This window comes from Chroicocephalus ridibundus, chromosome 1 (assembly GCF_963924245.1).
Source record: "Chroicocephalus ridibundus chromosome 1, bChrRid1.1, whole genome shotgun sequence".
In the NCBI taxonomy this organism is placed as follows: Eukaryota; Metazoa; Chordata; class Aves; order Charadriiformes; family Laridae; genus Chroicocephalus; species Chroicocephalus ridibundus.
Window position 1 is genome coordinate 82,536,581 of NC_086284.1, and position 20,004 is coordinate 82,556,584.

The 20,004-nt window shown below is 42.2% G+C and overlaps 1 protein-coding gene across 3 annotated transcripts in view; it reads left to right on the top strand.

Moving 5' to 3' along the window:
- Window positions 1-2,290: 2,290 nt before the first annotated feature.
- WWC3 (WWC family member 3) overlaps window positions 2,291-20,004 on the top strand; it is a 104,576-nt gene continuing 86,862 nt past the window's right edge. For 2 of the 3 annotated variants that reach the window (XM_063341417.1, XM_063341425.1), the window contains exon 1: window positions 2,375-2,712. In XM_063341417.1, coding sequence (XP_063197487.1) covers window positions 2,504-2,712 — 209 coding nt within the window. In that variant the 5' untranslated portion in view covers window positions 2,375-2,503. Of the gene's footprint in view, window positions 2,713-20,004 lie in introns of all 3 variants that reach the window. The other variant, XM_063341409.1, reaches the window with a different exon arrangement.

The window sequence follows — 20,004 nt, forward strand, 5'->3', positions numbered from 1 at the left end:
ATTTGCCAAACTAAAGACAAGAATTTAGTCAAAGGGCTACGAGCTAGCTGAACGAAATGTTCCACACTCAATCCTGTCATTTCCCCTCTTGCCCACTGCTGTGTTGAGCTCCCCACCCCCATTTGAAATCTTTTTGCTGTCTCCACGGTCAGTCCCACAGTTTCTGCAGCCTCCATCTACGGGTTCTTCACTGAAGCTCAACCCTCTCTTGGGACTTCAGGGACTGATGAGGAAGAACCAGCCCATGTTGGAGGGCAATGCTGCACGTATCCTCAGCAGGGCTAATTAGTCTTGGTGGATTATTATAGCAACCTGGCTCTACTGCTTCCAGGTATTATGAACTAATCCAGTGTCTTGGCATGGTGCTGTGCTGTGCAGGCATTGTGCTAAGGTAATTGCTGCAAGGACATTAAAAGCAATGAAGGGAGAGTTGAGCTGTGGTGCACAGAGGACAGTTTGGGTTTTTTTAAACAAGAAAATTCAATGTCCCAAAACTTTGTTAACATAGACCTCAGTCATTTGAGAATGCCTACCTCTCCTCTGCTAAATAAAAACTCTGAAAACCTGGGAGACAATACTTAAAATAAGAGAAACTGCAACTGCTGAAAAATACTGAGTTTCTACCGTGCCTTAACTTTGCCCGCTTTGAAATACGCCTCAAAAACATTGTAACACACAAGCAGCACCTTGCTCCTGGAAATACTGCTGAACTCTGGGGACCACATGACACAGCTGAACACCCAGCCTTTGCTGAAACAAAACCTCTGTTGAGATGAGCTGATCCAAACATAAGCTGTTGTGCTTTTGAAGGTCAAATCGACAACCTCGCATTTGCTAAACTGTACACCTTTAGCACATTTTTAATCTACTTCACCACTGCCCTCAGAGCTTTGTACACGTCTTTGCTTTCACCATTAACCCCACATTTTACTCTCCTGTCACACCTCACTGCTGACAACGGCCCTGGTAAGGAGACTCCAGTCTACTCCTATTGAAATAACCTATGAAACACAGGTAAAACACCTGATCTGTCCTGTCCTCTCTACCGCCTCTCTCATGCACTGTTCATTGACAGTGAATGGTTTGGTGAGGGTGGTGGGAATAAGAGAGAGAAAGGCCTAAGGAGTCAGGAGCAAAAGTCCTCTAATTTCCTACATTTATAACCACACTGCAGCAATTAATGTTCATAAAGCTGTAACTTAAAAGAGGGAATGCAACTGGAACATAATTGGAATTGCAATATAATCCCTGGCAGGGTACTGCCAATTTCAGGGGGCTGAGTTAAAGTTGTTTCAGAATATATTTTTAACTCCTTTCCTAGTTTTTAGAGCTTAGCCTGCATTACCTTAACTCTTTATTTACAGATTTTTAAAGGTTTAGCTGAAGGCAGCATCCTAGATAGGCACGGAGTACCACAGGCCAACTTTACCTCTAAGTTTTGGGGAATTTAATTCTAGGTGGCAGCTGGAAATCTGCATTGCGGTCTCCAGCCGGCTCAGGTCAAATCAGACACAGCTGCTTTCTGGGACCAGGTTGGGATGTCAAGCGAGTCGGGTGTATAATTTTCTGCCATCCGTTACCCAAAGCATTGATACAGCACAACCGCTGTGACTCACGTGGTCTTCAACACCTTTCCTCCATCACCCTTCCTGTCTCTGCGGCCGACCTCTGCCCCTTCCCCACATCCCCGATTGCTCGGCCACTCCCGAGGCGTTTTGGGTGGGCCAGGGCCGGCCATGGCTCCCCTTCCCCTTCGCCCTCCCCTACGGGCCGTGGCGGAGCACAGGCCCTGGGGCGGGACAGGCCGTGCCTCGGCGAGGCCGCAGCCACCTTCCCCCGAGCCCGGGCCCCGGCCGGAGGGCTACCGCCCTCTCTCCGTAGCCGATGCGTCTGGGTTTGGGCCCGGCTTCCGCGGCGCGGGGTGCGGCCGCCCGGCCGGGCCTCGCCGCTTCCCTCCTCCTCCTTCCCCGCAGGCCGAGCCGGGACCCTCCCGCTCCGGCCCCTTCCCCCGGCCCGGCCCGGCCCGGCCCGGCCCGGCCCTCCGCGGCGTGGGAACAGGCGGGCGGGGCGGAGGCGGGGGCCGGGCCCTGGCAGAGGGAGGGGAGATGGCCAGGGCAGGCGCCGGGCGGGAGCCGGGGGAGGCGACGGCGGGGCGCTGCTGAGCGGCGGGGCGGGGGCGCTCGGGCCGGCGGGCCGAGCTCGGGGGCTGGGAGCCGCGGCGGCACGGGGCAGGTCCCGGGCGGGGTTAGGAAGCGCGGCGGGGCTGGTCCCGGCGCGGAGCGGGGCTGGAGCGGGGGAGGATGAGCCCGGCGCGGCGCAGCCGGAGCCGCCCGAGTCCCGCTGCCTGCGGGGCCGCCTGTTAGTGCTGGAGGAGGAGGAGGAGGAAGAGGAGGCGGCGGCGGGCGGCCGCGGCCCGGGCGGAACGGGAGCTGCCCCGGCGGCAGGCGGGGAGCGGGTTTCGGCCGGAGCTGGGCGGCGGCGGCGGCCCGGCGGCGGAGCGGCCATGCCGTGGTTGAGCGGCGGGCGGCGGCGGCGGCAGCAGCAAGTGGCGGCGGGACAGGGCGGCGGGCCGGCGGCGGGCGGGCAGCGGGGCAGGGAGAGCTCGGAGCTGCCCCTGCCCGCCGGCTGGGAGGAAGCCAGGGACTTCGACGGGCGAGTCTTTTACATCGACCACAACACCCGGCAGACCTCGTGGATCGACCCCCGGGACAGGTAAGGGGCGGTAGCCGCCGGCGGACCGGGAAGATCCCGGGGGAAGGAGGCCCCGAGCACGGTTCGCCCCAGCCGCCGAGGGGGAGAGGGCGAGGGGAGAGGGGGCCGGAGCCTCTCCGAGGCCTCCCCGGCCCCCTCTCCCCTCGCCCTCTCCCCCTCGGCGGCCGGGCCGGGCCCGTCGGCGACATTTTCCTTCCCCCGGCCGTGGCCGCGGGGAGGGTGTGGGCGGCGGGGCCCTCCGCCTCGCCTGGCTTCGCCCGGAGGCGGGAAGGCGGGCCGGGGTATGGCGGGGGTGGTGGTGGGGGGGAGGCCCTGTCACACCGGCCCTCCTCGGCCGATGTGTGTGGAGGGGACACCTGAGCGGCCGAACCCCTACCCCGGCGGCTGATGAGTTTGTAAATGTTAAATTAGATAAAAAAAACCCAAACAACAAACAAGCCAACTCTGGGAATTAAGGCTCTTTTTGCCCGTGGTGGGTGCTCGGACCAAGTGTTGCCTCTGCGTGAGGGGGGAAGACGGGGCGGACGGGACCATGCTGCCTCTGTTCGTACCCCCCCAAATCCTGGGCGAAGCCCCGCTGTAAAATGGCTTGGCCATCCTGATTTATTAGCCGGGCTGAACTAATTGGCAGCAGCAGGCTGGAGGCATGCTGAAGTAATTTGGTAGATTACCTCCTCATAAAAGATAACGCTGCGTGGAGGTAAGCAAACCGGTAAATTCCTGCAGTTAATTTGACAAATACGCGGTCTGCTACAAATTACCCGGCTGCTGCTGCTGCGTTGTTTCGGGATAGCGTTTTTCTCGTCTCCCAGGCCTGCCGGTGCATTGGTAAGGTTGGGTTAGGCCTTTTCATTTTATTTAGGGTGAATAAATACGGGCAGGATTTACATATTTCGGTGGTACTGCCTTATGAGCACTATTTAAGCGTCATAGCTTAAAACTGGTGGAAGCATGGACTGTCTGCGCGGTGAACACAACCTTGCTGGAAAAGCATTCCCCTAAAAATTTCCACGCGGAGTTAGTGAACACAAGTGTCAGTATTCTAGGTGTTGGCGAAATAAGAAACATATGTCTCCCTGTATACTTTTCTATATTAAACAATGTTTTTATAGTAAGTGAAAGTTGGACAAGGACAGTTTGAACCTCAGCCAGAGCTACCTTGCCAGAAGTATGCCTGGAATGTTAAGCAGGCCACAGAAACATTTAAGCACAGTCTGGGTTAAAGACTGTAGTAATTTGAGCGATTCCTGCCTGGCTTGCACAATGATACATAACTGTTTAAATAGCCTAAGTATTTACCTACCAGATCAAGATCTTTTGTCTTGTTATACAGATGTACTTATGCATACACACACACACATATATATATATTTTTTTTTTGCTGAGGTACTGAATATTTGTTAGTATGCTTTAGATAGCATGCTTTTCTACAACGTGGAATATTTGATAGTGTGCTTTAGATAGCATGTTTTTCCACAACATGTATATGCATTTTAATGTTAGCTTACTTGCAATATGCTGTTTTAAAGGTACAACAACATGTCTGTGGCTTCTCTGCATGTGATCCTTTCCGTTAAATTTCAGAGGGTGTGCGGTTTCGTCTTCTGGATTATCTTGCATACAGACAATAATGAAAAAGATGTAGCCATTTACTACAGTGTTTAAATTCAGTTACCATTCAACTTAAATAGTATTTCTAAAATTACAACTTCATGTTTTGAAGAAATAATTGAAATACCCCACAATGCTTGAAAATTTGTCTGAATATTTCACACCAATGTTTAAACTTAAGATTTATTTTCCACATTGGGTAAGAACAGGATGTAGAGCAGAGATTGAGACACATTGGGGCAGATAGAAAAGAGGTGATCTTTTCATGAGCGTGTATCAGTAGTTTCTACAGAATTCAAGTAGCAGCAGATAGTTTTATGATTGCAGAGGTAATCTGAGAGTAGAATACTGTTGTAACTTTGGTGAGATTTCTGTGTTCTGCATACTGGAAAGTGACCGGTCTTTTTGGTTTTCATTGCAGCTATTCAGATTCCTGTAGGCAGCAGCAAAGTAGGAAAGGATCAGGTTAGTTGTGTTCTGCCAAAGTTTGGGAAAGAAAAGGTCAGAGCAACAGGGAAATGGTACGAAAGCTGTATTTTTGCAAAAAGAAGTCGAAAAGGGGAGGGCAGAATAACCTACTTGTATCATACATACCCCAGCATTTTGAGTTTGGCATAAAGTGGCAGAGATCAGCCCCCCATTTGTGTATTCGTGGAGTGGTTTCATTTGTATCCAGGAGGGACTGGACAAAGCTATGGGACCTCAGGCCATGCTGCCACTCGATCAGGGCTCTGAGATCAGCACCTCCAAGCTTTCCTATGGGCAGTAGTCCCATAAGCATCCCCAAAGGCTCCTCTTTCCCTCTAGCTGGCAGTTAGTAGTTTGTTTTTCTTTTCAGCATTCCCCATGAGATTTCTCAGCCTTTTGTATAGTTTAGTTAGTGAATTTAATTTGAAGCAGTTACTTGATTAAAAGAAAAAAACAACTGAACATCTCCCCCTGGCCCCCACCCCCCCATGGTTTTGCCATCGAAGCCAGGGAGAGAAGGAAAGCCTAATTGGAGAAGTTGAGGAAGGAGAAATGTGCTTTATAAAGGATTTTGGAGTTTGGGAAGGGTGACAAGGGCAAAGGAGGTGAGTCAAAATAATACAGGTGGAGAGGGGATAAAGGACTCAGAAGCGGATACCGTATAATTTTCTATGGTAAAAAAAAAGTTGAATAAATGAAGAAAAAAGAGGGATACTAATAGGAAGGTGATAAAATGAGCAGATTGAGAAGCATCTTATCTTTGGTATCAAATTAGTAGTTAGGTTGGGGAACATACTGTGTTGATCTGCGTGGACCGTGTGTAATGAATACATTGTGGATGGTTGTCTAGCAGATTCTGTAGATCTCAGAATGGAGCCATTCAGCGCATTTTTTCATCTCATGGTAGTAGTCTTTTATCTTAATAGATTGTAAATTCTTCAAGGCAGCAAACTGCCTTTTTATCTTGTGTTTGCACAGTGCTTGCTATATCGAGATTCTGGTCAATAACCAGGGATTTAAATGGTCTTATAAAAGACCGACTATGTTTGTGGTTGATATTGGTGATTCTCATGACACCAAGTGTCTGTTGTTTGCTGCAAGACTGTTTTCACATGATTAGAGATTATCTAAAATTGTTGGAGTTTGGCAAAAGCTTTCCAAGCTGGTGAGTCTTGTTGGGTTTGTTGTATGTGGAAACTTCGGCTAAAATACAATGTTGTTTTTTTAGAACAACGCTAGGGGAGAGGGAGTGTTTCCTTCAGCTTCATAATATGAGTTGTCTTGCTTGTTTGAAGATTTGAATAATCTTGTTTTTGAATGAGGATTTTAGACTTGTAAGGTATAGTGGTGTTTTTGTGTGGAGAAATCATCTATTTCGCCCAGTTTGGGAGGCATTGAAAAATCCATATGGGCTGGGTAAAGACTTAGATTTTAGCAGCTGCGTGTGCAGAAAGTTCCTGCAGGCTGGACTGCTGGTATGTTAATTGAGATCAGGGAGTTTTTCTGTCCTAATCAGCATCTTAATTCTGAGACCTAAAAGCTGCTTAATTTGAGCACAGGAGAAAAACCCTGGCCTTGTAGAGGAGGTGGGTTGGAACAAGGAGTATAGGAACAAGTGGGGTTGGCCTTTAAATTTGACAGAGGAGGGAAAATTTCAGTAGGTTGTGGAAAGCAAAGCAATCAGGAGTTGGGGGTAGGGGAAGAAGGATGGCACCTGAAGCCTGGGAAGAAAAAAGTAGGGGAACTGGACTGAAAACCAGTATGGCAGGGAAAAACAGGTAAGAAGAAACCGGTCTGGTGAGGGTTCAGGTTGTGAGGGTGTCAGCTCTTTTCTTGGCTGTGCAGGGAACCCCGAGGGAAAAGAAGGAGCTCTGAGTTGAGGTGAGGAATCTTCAGTCAGAAAATACGCATGCAAGGCAGCATGCAAAGTCTAGGTGAAGAAGGGAAGATAGTTGGAAAGTGAAATACGAGAACTATGCGTGAAATGGGAGGACAAGGGCCAGGAAGTGCAAGATGTGCTGGACAAGGAGACTGATGAAAATTCAGAATTGTAGAGGTTGGAAATAAGCAGGAAAGGCTTATGGGCTTGAAACAAGGAGTCAGCTTCGGAAAGTCGTTAGGCAGGTATCTGTTATTAGGGGTGCAGAGTAGAAATGGTCAAGTGAGTACTGGGCAAAAAAGTCCAGAAGTGCTAGTTTGTTTGTTTTTTTTTTTTTTCTGGACAATTTCAGGACTTGTCATTCTGATAATTTATTTGCTTTTAGTAAATGTCTGTATTACTCAATTTGCCCCTTCTCTCTGTGGGATAGGACAAAGACAGTCCGTTAATACTGTTTCCTTAGTTATGGCAAGTGGCAAAGCGAGGTGTTCAAACTCATGTGCCAGTGTGATGCTGCACGATGTGATTTCTCTTTCCCCGCTTTGATTTTATAAGGAATAGGAGATCGTGAGTAAGAAGCTTAAATCAAGAGACTATTCATGTCGAATATTCAAAGCTAGAAAATTCCAGACTTAAGTTGCTTAATTACATCTTGTTTTGTATTAAGAGAGCATTTTAAGTGATGTTTGATATATTTTCTTGCCTTGTTTGATACATGGAGAGGAGCAACTCTGTGGCCAGATCAGAGAGCTGTGAAGTGGATGAAAATCGCCTCTAAAGTTTTTAAATGTAACCTGAAGGGTTCAGAAGTGATGCTTTGAAAATGTTTAAGGGGGAGCAGAACTGCTGAAATACTAATTTTGTTGTGATTTTATAAATTGGCTCTCTAGGCTGTCAGTGCCAAGTTCACAAGAGATGGAGATGGTTGTAAAGGAAAAAAAAATGGAGTACGGATCTGGAAAATATGCTCTCCCATGAGAGCAAAAGAGCTGAATTTATTCAGCTGAAGAGGTGTTTAAGAAGTGGTTTGAGTACTGGTCATAAAAAAAGATGATACCAGAGACTTCAGAGCTCTTTTGTTTAGTAGATTTATAATAATATCTGATAGTCAGAAGTTGAAACCAGAAATACGATATGATTGTAAAAGTAAGAGATATTAAATGTCAGAGTAATTTTTCTACTCCTTTAGCTCTCTAGATGAAATCACCTAATTCAATTTTTTTGGCCTGATTTAAGTCAGCTATCACTTGAAGTCCTATTGTCTATGACCGTCTATTTTTACTGCCTCTATTGCATGATATATCATTTGACCTATATATAATATATATAGCTATATATATATTTCATAAGGATTGGCAGAGCAGCCATCCTTTCATTGGGAAGTAGAAAGTTTCTCTATCTGATTGTCTCTCTTAACACGGCAAGGAAGAAATCCGATTTATCCTTGTCACTTCAGGCATGTGGGTCACTGCAGTTGCATCATTTGATTACCTCAAGTTAGCAGTAAATACAGCAGACTTGATAGAATTTATATTAAAAACATTGCATATAAAGTAGGACTTGAGATCCAGATGTTTTGAATTTTCTGTGCAAATGTCAAGCCTGGATGCAGCCACAGTGCGGATGGGGAAAGCTATGCAGCTGTGCGACTGCTCTCCTGGCATGTGACTGGGAATACATGCTGCAGCACATGGTGCTGAGAAAGGGCTGCAGTGCCCTAAGCCTCCCTGGTCAATCTGCACATACTTCTACTTAGTTCTTGTTCAGAATAATTCAGTAATATTTTTAAAGGCATGCTGTAGCTGACATTTGTTTTTCAAAGTTTCACATATGCTGTGATAAATCTACTTCCCTGCCTTTCAGGAGGGAGATAACGTTCATATTTTTTTTTTCATGCTGGCCGGCAGATCTTCAAACAGGCAGGTATTTCATTTTATATTGTGAGTGACTTCCATGAAAATGTTTATGATTAAAAATGAACGTAGGCGCAAGCATCTTAGAATTAATATTAATTGGTATTAGGTATGCTTTTCAAGTTGACTCTTTTATTTGATTGATAGATTCTGATAACAAGTAAATGTTAATCAGCTGATTCATGGTAAATAAATTATTGCCTTTCCCCCGTTGATCTCAGCTCTATGATTTGTGTATTTTTAATTTATTGTCGGATTTATGTTGCTTGGAAAAAAGAAATGCATGTATGAAGTGAGGACTCATGTTTTCTTGTAACTCAGTGTTGTTAAAAATGAGTGCTACATCTCCAGTCATTGAGGATTATAAATTTTTTTTAGTAGTTTTTCAGTGCCTCAGAAAGTAGAGGTGGGAGGCATCCACTGTTTTTTCCTAAAGGAGAAAGGTTTTCCTTATAGTACGATAGTGGTGAATTATCGTTTATTTAATTGGTTTTTACTGGTTAAAATACATACACTTTGAAAATCTGGCTTAGGTAGCATATAACTAATGCACGGGTGCTAAAGCATCAAAACAGCTATTGAGCCACGGTAACCTCATTAACAAAAAACGCTGTTAAGCTTCTTAATGTTTTGTTGAAGGTGAAGATTTTTTTGTGTGCATGTGTAGTTTTTACATCTAAATGGAAGTATTTTCAGCAATTAGATAAGGAATGCAGACACCTGCCTTATTGTATTTGTGTGCATGCTAGAAAGGACTAAATTAGCACTTGTGACTTCAGTGTGTTGGCAGATGTTATGAGGGCTTTTTCTTGAAGGGTTCTGTGAGAAGCCATTGACTGCCTCACATATGAGTTGGATCTTGTACTTAGAAACCGTGATCTGTTGGATATTGTCAGTGCTTGAAACTGTCAGAGAAGGTACTTTCCTATTTCTTGTATGTATAAATCGACATATGTCTGAGTCAGTATAGGTAAAATGGTTGTATTTATTGTCATTAAACGGCACCAAGCACTGTTAAAAGAAAATTGGGTATTTGCATTAATGTATCTTCTAAAAGGTGTAGGGGGGAAGTGTCTGCTTTTCAGGATCTATAATCTGCACATGTGAGAATGCAAAATTTGAAATGTCACAAGACAAGGGCTGGATTTTAAGTTCTGTTATCTGGTGAAAAAAATCCTATTTAGGCTTGGATTCTAGTGATAAGTTTAGTTTGAGCGATAACAACTTGATGTTTTTAGTGAATGTAAATATAGTGACAGCACTGTGCAAACATAAGAACAAATGACTTGTAGGCAATAAAAAAAAAATTAGAAACTTTGCTATAGCAAAGTCCTGTTAACAAGCTTCATAGAGGTGCCTGTTAAATGTCATGTTGGTTTACAATTTTGTGTTGTTTACCAGAAGGTAGAGCTTTGTAAAGTTGTATGTGAGGCCAAACAGAAATATTTAGTTGATATTTTGGTGAAACAAACTAAAATTAATACTCCTGCTGCCTACAGTTAAAAATAGAACTTCCTGAATATCTTATCTGCTGCAGATGTGACCGTTCACATTCACCAGCAAAGCCAGCCAATATTGCAGCTTTTAAGTAATCTTCGACTTGTTTCTGGTTGAAAGAAGCTAGCTAAAGAAAACACGCTCTAGCTACTTTTCCTACCTCTCTGCCTGCCCTGGCAGAGCAGCGTGCAGGCTCAGCAGGGTTTCGCAATGCAGCACCTTTCAGCTACTGGTGAGCTGCTGCCAAAAGCGGCAGTGTCCTCCCCGCCAGCCGCGTGGTCTCACCCTTCTCTTGCACAGGTACCGGTGCTTGTCTGACTTTAACGGTAAGACAAATCAACAAGAAAAACCCCTATGCAGTATTTCATTTATCGCTCTTTGGGGAGGGTAGTTTTCAGCCGGTTTAGTTCCCTAAGCTGACTTAACCTTCAGGGCAGATCAGTATTTAAGTGGCCTATGTCGACTAAGTTTAATTCAATAAGGAATTGGCTTAAGCAAAAGTGATGAGTCAGTTTAAAACCTTCTTTGAGTAAATCCTCTTTGTGAATGGCAGTCTTGACTACTGATTTTTAAAATACCCCCATGGTATAAACACATAAACATAACATATAAACAACGTATCTCTAAACAAGCTTCAAGCTACATTTAGAAGGAAGGATTCACTTCTCAAACGTAAAATGGATGTATAAAAGCCAACAGAAGTCAGTTGAAGAGGTGTCAGAGTTTTTCAGTTGAGCAGCGGCATTGAAGTGGCTATTAGGAAGTGAGAGGGCTACAAGCAGCAGAACCCGTTTGGGGACTGAATTTGGGGTATCATCAGCAGTGTGGAAACACTCATGACAGGTTTGGCGAAATCAAACCTGTGCTGCCATCGAGCAGGTGGCGCTGCCGTCGCTGGTGGGCGCTGGTGAGCGCTGCCATCGCTGGCAGGGAGCAAAGTTGGTACATGAGAGAGTTGCATCTGGGACTAGACTGGTGTCTGGGGAGGATACAGGCAGTGCGGTACCTCGGAGGCATGTGTGAGAGGGAACTGGGTATAAGATGAGCTAGATGTGGGGAGGATCTTGACAGCGGAGCACCTCCAAGGAGGATCTCAGTTGGATGTAGAAGTGTAGGGTGTAACTGGGGAAGGGTGGAGTGTGGAAAGGCATGTCGAGGTAATAACAAAAACCACAGGGCAGCTATTGGGGAGACTTGGAATGTGGCTTTGTCACCAGTGTTTGGAGCTATAAACCGTCAAAAGATTGTGATAGTGTGACTGGGGAGTTTTTTAAGGTACCTGAGTGGGTCAAGGTTGAAATTGCCAGGTTGTAGAGGAGGAGATTGTAATGTTTGAGTTAGAAGAACAAAATTTTTGTCTCCTTATGGAGAGGAGCAGGGACTTCGATGTTATATTTTTGCCTTGCTACCAATCCCAAGCCTATTGCATGGAGACAGATCCCTCACTTCCTAACTAGTCATTAATGGCACGGGGGTGTAGGCTTTGTTCTGCCATGCTACAAGGGTCTTGATTGTTTCTTGATTCTGTTCCAGATAGGAAAATTAATTTGAACTTAGTATAATTAGGGTGTGCTAAAAGCATGGCGAGACATGATCTGTCACTTTTAATGGCCTATGGAATCATTTGAGTCAGCCATTTAGTACAGCTAGCCTCCTAGTGAGGCTTGCTCTAGATATATGTTACATGATCAAATAGGCTGGAGTGTTTCTCGGTTTGTTTCTCTGCCTGTCTTTTTGTGGGTGTTTGTTAGACTGGAAAGACTCTTGCATCCAGTGATGAGCTTGGTGGTCTCCCTGCGGTTTGCAGGATGGAGGCGATTCTGTGCTGTACTGTTAGCCCTTCTGGCTGAAGGAGCGATTGCCGTCAAGGGCTGAATTAGTACATATGAAAAACTGAAGCAGCTAGTTCTTTTTATTTTTGTGTTCAAAGGCTTTTCTATTTCAGTATATTTAATTGGCAATGGGACAAAAATAAAGTACAGTGATATCAACACCCTTGAACAAGCGACGGAGAATCAAAGACTATCTTTCATAGCTTTCTGAAAGAGTTATTTTCCAGATGAAATATCTATGGAGAATCTTGTTGAAACTATTTTGATTTATATTGTACTTAGGCTGAAGCTCTTTCACACACACAGTGATTAGGATTCTTGATGGTAAAATGCAAAGTTCGGTATCAAAGCTGAAAATGCATAATATTTCAAAATTGATTTATTTAATCTTGGATTACAGTTTAAGCAGCTAAAAATAAGACTTTTGAAAAACCTTAATACACAACATATTATTAGAAAGAGGGGCTTATCCATGTTTGGGAAGGCAGCTGAAGTACTGCATAATTATCTAATTCTATAGCATAAACAAATTGTGACACACTTGCAAAGTAGGATACAGTCCAAAGTTACTTGACTTCAACAGCAATTCCATGCATGCTTAAAAGGGAATTTCAGAATAAAAAGTAAACTACCATTGTGGTTTTTTTTTTTTTGGCAATGTAGGGATAACTAGTAGATGGAGGAAGTATTGCATGTGTTCGGAACTTACTGTTTAAACACTTGTGTGTCTTCTGCTTGCCCCAGATTACATGTTTTGGATAAGACTAAGACTCACAGTATGAAAGAGCTGATAGGGCACATAGTTAAAAATCGCTGAACCTAAAACTTCAGAATAAGTTAACCACAAAACCCAGGAAAAATTGATTTCATGACCGTCATGACTGTTGGATCATAGATCAATTTTAGTAGTAACTAAATAGTCTCTAACACTATAATTGATGACTAACACAAATTAATGATAATCATCAGGTTATGAGCTAGAGAAAGCGTAATTGGCCTCTCCTTTATATAATAATAATAAATCATTGGAAATGCATGTAAAGACTGGAAATGCAATAGATAATTTGTGAAAATTCAATTAAAGAACATGTATATTCATATGCACATTTCCAACTGTATGCAGTGTACTGAGTGATGATATTTAAAAAAACCTGTACGCTACTTTGTGTTGGTTTGAGTTGCCTTGTCTTTGCTTTTCTGCCAGCTCATAGTTTATTCAAGGAAAAACTTAGCGGTGCTTTTGTGATTATGGGTGTACTGAGATTTTTGATAAATAGGCACCATGTGCTCAAGACTCTGCACGGGCATTTCAATTCTATTTCTGTGTTTAATGTAGCTGCTCAGTTGGGCCAATTAAGTTATAGAATTATTTGTTTAGAAAAATGTTTACTAGTACCAGCTTGCAGAACAGATGGTTAAAAAAAGCTGTCCTTTGAAATGATGGTCTAATTTCTCGCGTGTCTCAAGATTTCTCTGAGTAATCAAACACAGCCCTTCCCTAAATACACTGACGTGTGGGAGCTTCCAGTTTCTTCATTTGATAATGCTTCAGACAGTGAATTCTTCTTTTAGAAGTACTTTGATAATCCATTGTAGCCTACTTCTTAATTGCAGTTTGATTTTTTTTTTTTTGGTTGCTTCTATTGTGTTTTTATGGCAAAAGACATACTTTTGATTAAATCTCCAAATTTCAGAGGTTTTAAAAAAATAATTTTTCTCAAAAGGAAAGCAAAAGCGTTTCAATTAAAAATGGTCAGCTATTTTTGGATCAGCTTTATTTTGCATCTGGACTGGTTAGCCATAAATTTGTATTGGCTCTAGGGGAACTTTAAGAGCAAATCTCATGTGATCAAGAGAAAGACTGTTGTGAAGACTTCTTGATTTCGCTCAGTTCTCAAGCTTTGGAAACTGCATTTTAATGCACAGATAGTCCAGTATTTTAATGTACTTGTTTATAGCCAGGACTTCAGAAAGAAGCAACTCTCCAGTCACCTATATTAATCAGAAGTAGCCACAACATACATATTATGAGTCCAAGAAATAACAGATTTCTTAAGCCTTTTGCCTTAGTCAAGAGAAGCATGTACAGAGATGGAATAAGAGATCCTGGGGCTTGGCCTGATCCTTCCTTTTGTGTTACTTGTATTTAGTAGTTCTCTGCTCTTTGAGAGTCTTGTGTACTGATTCAGCTAAATGGCTTCTTGATTTCTCATAACACTGTGTAATGCACTGAATTTAAGAGGCTTTTTCTTTGATCTTAATGAACGGCTAGTTTCAGCTAAGTCCCTTTGAATTGATCTGCAGTGTGGAACCTGATTACTGTTCTTGAAGCATGTTAGGTAAGTGCCATCTATTCAGGAAGATGCTGATGTTGAGGGAAAAAATTAACTGCTGACCCCTGCAGTTAATTGTCTTAGGCAGTGTTAAAGTGGTAGGTTGGTGGTCTTTTGTTTTGTATGGGTTGGTTTTGTTGTTTTTTGAATAGGGTATAGCTACATTTTTTTTTCCGAAGACATAGTGAAATAAACCCATAATTTTTGCTTTTAAAAAAAGTCTTTACCTTTAGCCTAGTTTTGGAGTAAAATGTCAAGATATTTATGATCGGGCTGACTCTTGGATTCTGACTGATTGATGGTAGGATGAAGGTACTATATCTTCAGTTACAGGAAATATTTTCTTACTGTAAAATAAGCTGCTTTGCAAATTCCTGGTCGTCTTTTTTAGTAGTTTTCTGTATGCGCCTATATGAAGTTTTGTAGAAGTGTTACAAATTTCTTCAGTTAAACGTGACAGAAGGCTTTCAGAGCAAAAAGCCCTTTCAGTCCATGGGCAAGTATACAAACACAAATATGTAGGAAGGAGTATATGAATGTTTTGTGCAATGTCATTCAATCATCTGAAATTTCAGGCAGCTTACTATCTACAAGATTTCTTACAGCTATAGCCTCAGTGCTTCTGTTGGTAAACATTATTCAGACTTTACAATTTGGAAACTTGGAGTTGAGAAATGTTTGCGGGAAATGATCTGTGGAAGAATTGCTGAGCCATGATCAGTTTTGTTGTTGGTTTTGTTTTGGTTATTTTATTTAAAAAAACACAAAAAACAACCCCCAAAAAACCAAGAAAAAGCACAGTAGTGTTTCCTGTCATTGACTGTGAATGGCACTCAGACCCCCTAATTCTTTGTACTGAATCTGTTCTTAGGGGTTCTGGGCCGTCTTAGGGAATTATCAGTTACCTTCATTTTTAGTGCATTTTCAGAAGCAGCTTGTGGGAATTCTTGCTCGAATTTTGATGTCCCAACTTTTTCTCTTCTAGGAGTATGCTATATCCTTAGGAAAAAAAAAAGTCTTAAAGTTTTCCCAGAAAAGCATCTAAAAAGCTTGAACATTTCATATAAACCTGTTTTCATGCTAAGCCAAGTCATAGGATGTCTTTCTATGACTTAATAAAAGGCAAAACACTAGATGGTTCATATGGATGAAGAGATATATATGCATATATTTATTTTAAATGTTCATAAAATTGTCACAATATTCTGGAAATCTGATGGATTTCCAGGTTACAGAAAATAGTCCATTTTTGTAAACTCCTTCCTTTCACTGAAATACAGAGTACCTTGTTGCAGGTATAGAGGGAACTCTCTTGTACCAGAGTATGCTGTAATATCGTGTTAGGTGTATTACTTCTGGGAGTAATCTTGTTTATCTGTCCGTGCCTGTTTAGGGCTTCTGTTCTGTAACAGGGTGATGTAGCTGATCTTGTTCTCTGGACATCTGCCTGCTGAGAATGAGCCGTGTCCTTCGTTCTGTTTCACAATATCTGCCAAACAACTCGAAGGCGATAGTATGCTGTCGTTACTATTGTCCAGGGCTCGGTTTGGATCCTTGGGTTAAGGACTTTCTCTAACACTGGTTTCTGACTTGTACGCAGCTTTTTTGGCCATTACCCGATTCTTTTGGAAATAGTATTTGAAAGAGGATATTGATAATGTTTTTTCTTCTAACGCCTTACATGTAAGGGGTTCAGAATTTTTAAAAAGTTTTGTTGTTCTTGTTTTACAATACAACTGCATCATTCTATTGTTAAAACTTACTGTAATAAATTTCTGGAATATCTCCTTTGTGTAATTATGTACGGTACATGAACATCTGGGGTTTTTGGACTGTTTGCCCTCACTGTACTTCAGATATTTGTTTTATTTCTGAAGTCAGTTAATAAAGGAAATCATGTTTATTTTTTACCTTAATCACAACCGTAAGTTTCTTTTCTTTACAGTTAGAATCTGTAGAACATCTATAAAAGGCTTTTCTGTCCTCTTTACAAAACAAATTACCCTATGTCGAAAACTCCGGTTCCATTAGGAACACTTCAAAACTGTGGAGAGTGTCCTGGCTGTGGAAGTTTTCTCCCTGTGCTCCAGTCTGTGAATGGTGTTCTTTAAAATGCAAGAGATCGTATTTTTTATTTTTCTGTCTATGGCCTTTTATATATGTGCTTTGAAGTTTATTTTTCAAAGTGGATGAAGATTTTAATACTAGTACCTGTATCCAGATATTTTTAGGATATGCCTCCTGTGAAGAAAAAAATGTTTTCCTGAGATATTATAAAGATTAATAGGCTCTTAATGTAATGTTAGTATGTTACATTAAAATTCAGATAGTTCCCCTTTACTGTGATTTCTGTCTCAAATTAGGAATACATCGTGTTTTTTTTCCCCATTAGTTAAGATGGCCGAGTGTCCAGACTGTTACGAGAATAAATTCCAAATAGTTGTCAGAGCACTTTTGTTAAAGAATTTCTGAACGTTTTAAGATACTATACCTGGTAGAATTTAAAATACATGAGTTGGGGGGAGCAAGGGATGTTGTGATTTAAGGGTGGGGGTTTTTTGGTTTTTTTAGGAGAGGTAAATCTGTGCTATGAATAGAATGCTAATACAGGAGATTTTCCTCTAGTCCACATCTTACCCATTTTATATACGCTGTGTGTGCTAGCAGGCACGCTTTTAAAATGTTGGCTGGTTGTTTTTTTTTTTCATGGTAAAAATAGCTTGCAGCTTATTGAAAAACAAGGCAGACCTGTGCCTCAAAATCCAAATGAAACTGCTGCTTAGATGAGGCTCTAAAGAGGGCATTTATATGTTGTGGAATGAATGGCATGCCTGCGCTAACTCCCGCAGGCCGGATATTTCCAAGGTATCAGAGCTGTATATATTGCTCTCTTCCCCCTTTGGATCCAAAGGCTTCTCCCTCGGCAAGGTCTGAAGGACCCCTGGCCCCAGTGGGGAGGATGGGGTTAGGAGTCGGGGACAGCAGGGGGAAAGAAAAAAATGAGCAAAGTAACTAGATATGTGTGTTTGATTTTTATTTTTATTGTTCAGTCAGACTGTCCTGTGATAGTTCTTAGGCTCCTTGTACTTTGTGAGCTAGCTAGTTGTTTTTCTAATCATTGTTCTTTGAACAGTGTAGTTAGGAATTTCCTGTTCACGTTTTACTACAATGGTTTGTTTAAAATGATAGACCACAGTCGTTTTCCTGACCTAAAACTAGATTAGCCTTGAATGTCGAAGAGAAGTTGGACAAATAAAGAGGATAGACTGTATTTGCTTATGTCATGGAGAGAGGCCTTTTAACCATGGGCTCAGTTATATCAAATACCACAAGTCATGTTTCTTAAATATTTATTAAGACAAATAAACACAGTTATTGTATAAACTGGCACGTCTCCAAATTTCTATCTCTTTGATTCTCATGGGTGGGTCACTTTTAATCAGGAGAAATATTTTTAATCAAGACTCTGATATCTACTGGATTACTGAATCCAGCGTTACCTCAGTTCTCCACCCCCGACCCTCCTGTTGTTACATTTATAAAATGCAACAAGATAAACCCCTAAATTTCAGCAAAGTTCAAGGTATAAAACACAGCCACAAACTGTCAGGAAATACTCAAATTGGGAATAAACCTGTCTTTTCTCAGTACATCTGGTGCCTGTGTTAAGGAAAAAAGTAGCATAGTCGTCTTAGGTATTGCCATATGTTTGCTTTCAGATTCGGGGAAAAAAGTTTCTCAAGCCCAGCAGTGTTAGATGCACAAGGAATTGCAGCATCCTTATAATACAAGTTATGTTTATTTTGGACAAGTTCCTTGTATAACACTGCTAATCTATGTAAATAGTGCACACCTGTATTAATGGAACAGTACAGGTAATAAGGCTATTGATTTTTATCTGTAAAGAGATAAAATTTCAGTGTTTAAAAACAATACATGAACTCCAATTTGGGTTTTTATTTTACAGAAAAATTACTGTAACATAAATTGTATTATGGTGTGGCACATCCAGTTTTGGAGGGATATCGTATTGGCCTGCCCGAGTTGGCTATTGAGTTCGTTACTGACAAGCATCAAACTTGTGAATAGACACTTTATACCATGCTCTTCAGTATTTGTAATGCAAGACTGTCAGTGAAAATGTACATGTGAAATTCTGATAAACCTGCCAAATTAATTTTTCAAGCTGGGAGATGTCAGACTTGTAAGGTTGTGGAGTCTATAGCTGATATGACACACAGGCATGTCATTACAAGGGTGTTGCCAGTTAAAATACTCAGCTGTTATGGTATTTCCAGCTTAGCATCTAACTTCGTTCCACCCAGCAAATAGTCACATAAATAGGACTAGCTGTGGATTTTTAAAGGAAATATTTAATGTATTTTTAAAGAAAATAACATTTGGAAGGGAAAATATTTGGGTAGCTTGCACGTGAATGTCTAGGGTAGGGCAGGGAGATGCCTTGCAGAGTACCGAGCTTGATGTGCTAAAGAAGCTCGCAGTAGATGTTATGTGGAAAATGTTACAATTTATAAAAATCAGGTATTTCCGTGAGCACCGGAACTAATGAAGTCTGGTTTCCTGTGGGTTTGTGTCTTACGGCTGATTGACTTTGCTGTCTGGGAAGGTGAAACTTCTGCTGGACACTTTTTGCCTTGCATTTGGGGTATTTGCATCCGCTTGCTCCCAGACAGATTATCTGATACCTGATTAGGTGTAAACATGGGCTTTTTGTTTTCTACAAGGCCTCCTACTTTCATGAACTTTCATAGGTGTTTGAATTATTCTAGGGGGTTTCCCTAAAATCTGAGACTCATCAATGGAATACAAACCAAATAGACCTAGGTGTATTAATTAATATTGTTATTAATAAAAATCACATATCCATATTTTTATAGTGGATGGGACTACAAGCCCTTGATTTTTTTTTTCATGCCCTGTTGTCTGCTAGCTTCTAGTAGCCAGTTCATTGAAAAAAGGAGCCAATATCTGAAAACCAAGTGATGTTTTTACCCAGCAAGTAATAGAAATAGATTTTGAGATTAACGTTCCAGATCTTATGGTACAGGCTTGTACTACAGTCGTTCTGTGGTGTGTGTGCAATGGATGCACTATTCCCCCCCAAATGAAACAAAGCATTAGACAGATTTAAGTATCCGGTGTAGCTGTGAGGTTGCATTGCCTGAGGTATGCTGACTGGTTTTTTGGTTTGGTTTCCTGCTTGGGTAGAGATCCAGAGTCCTGCAGAAGGTTTTTCAGTGAGATACCTGCTGTTAATGTACCTCCTGGAGCTGTTAGCAGTCATTTTTTTGTTCATAAAGATCGGAGGTGTATTGTGTGAAATGCTGCCAAGGGTCGTCGGTGCCGTCGGCTTTGCTGTCAGCAAAGACTGTTCACTTTGGTTTTGACCTTCATTAAGCACGTATTATCCTACCTGGAAAAGCTGGAGTTCAGTAAGCTAGGGTGTGAATAAACAGGGCTCTCAATCTTCCATGTGAATGCTTTTCATGTAGCAATATGGGTGAGTAGTTTATTCCACTAGATGAAGTAAGTGAGGTGAATAAGGTGAGTAAGCAATTTCATTATGAGACTCTCTCAGTTGTGTCTAAATGCTATGTTGCAAATTCGGCTCGTGCTTTGAGCTGGTCGGGAGCCAGGTGGCTGTGGTTAATTCATCGCCGAACCTGAGCTAACAAGCCCTGCGTAGGCTAGGTTATATTAGATGGAGCTCCGTGCCACACCAAAGTAGCTGGTAGCTG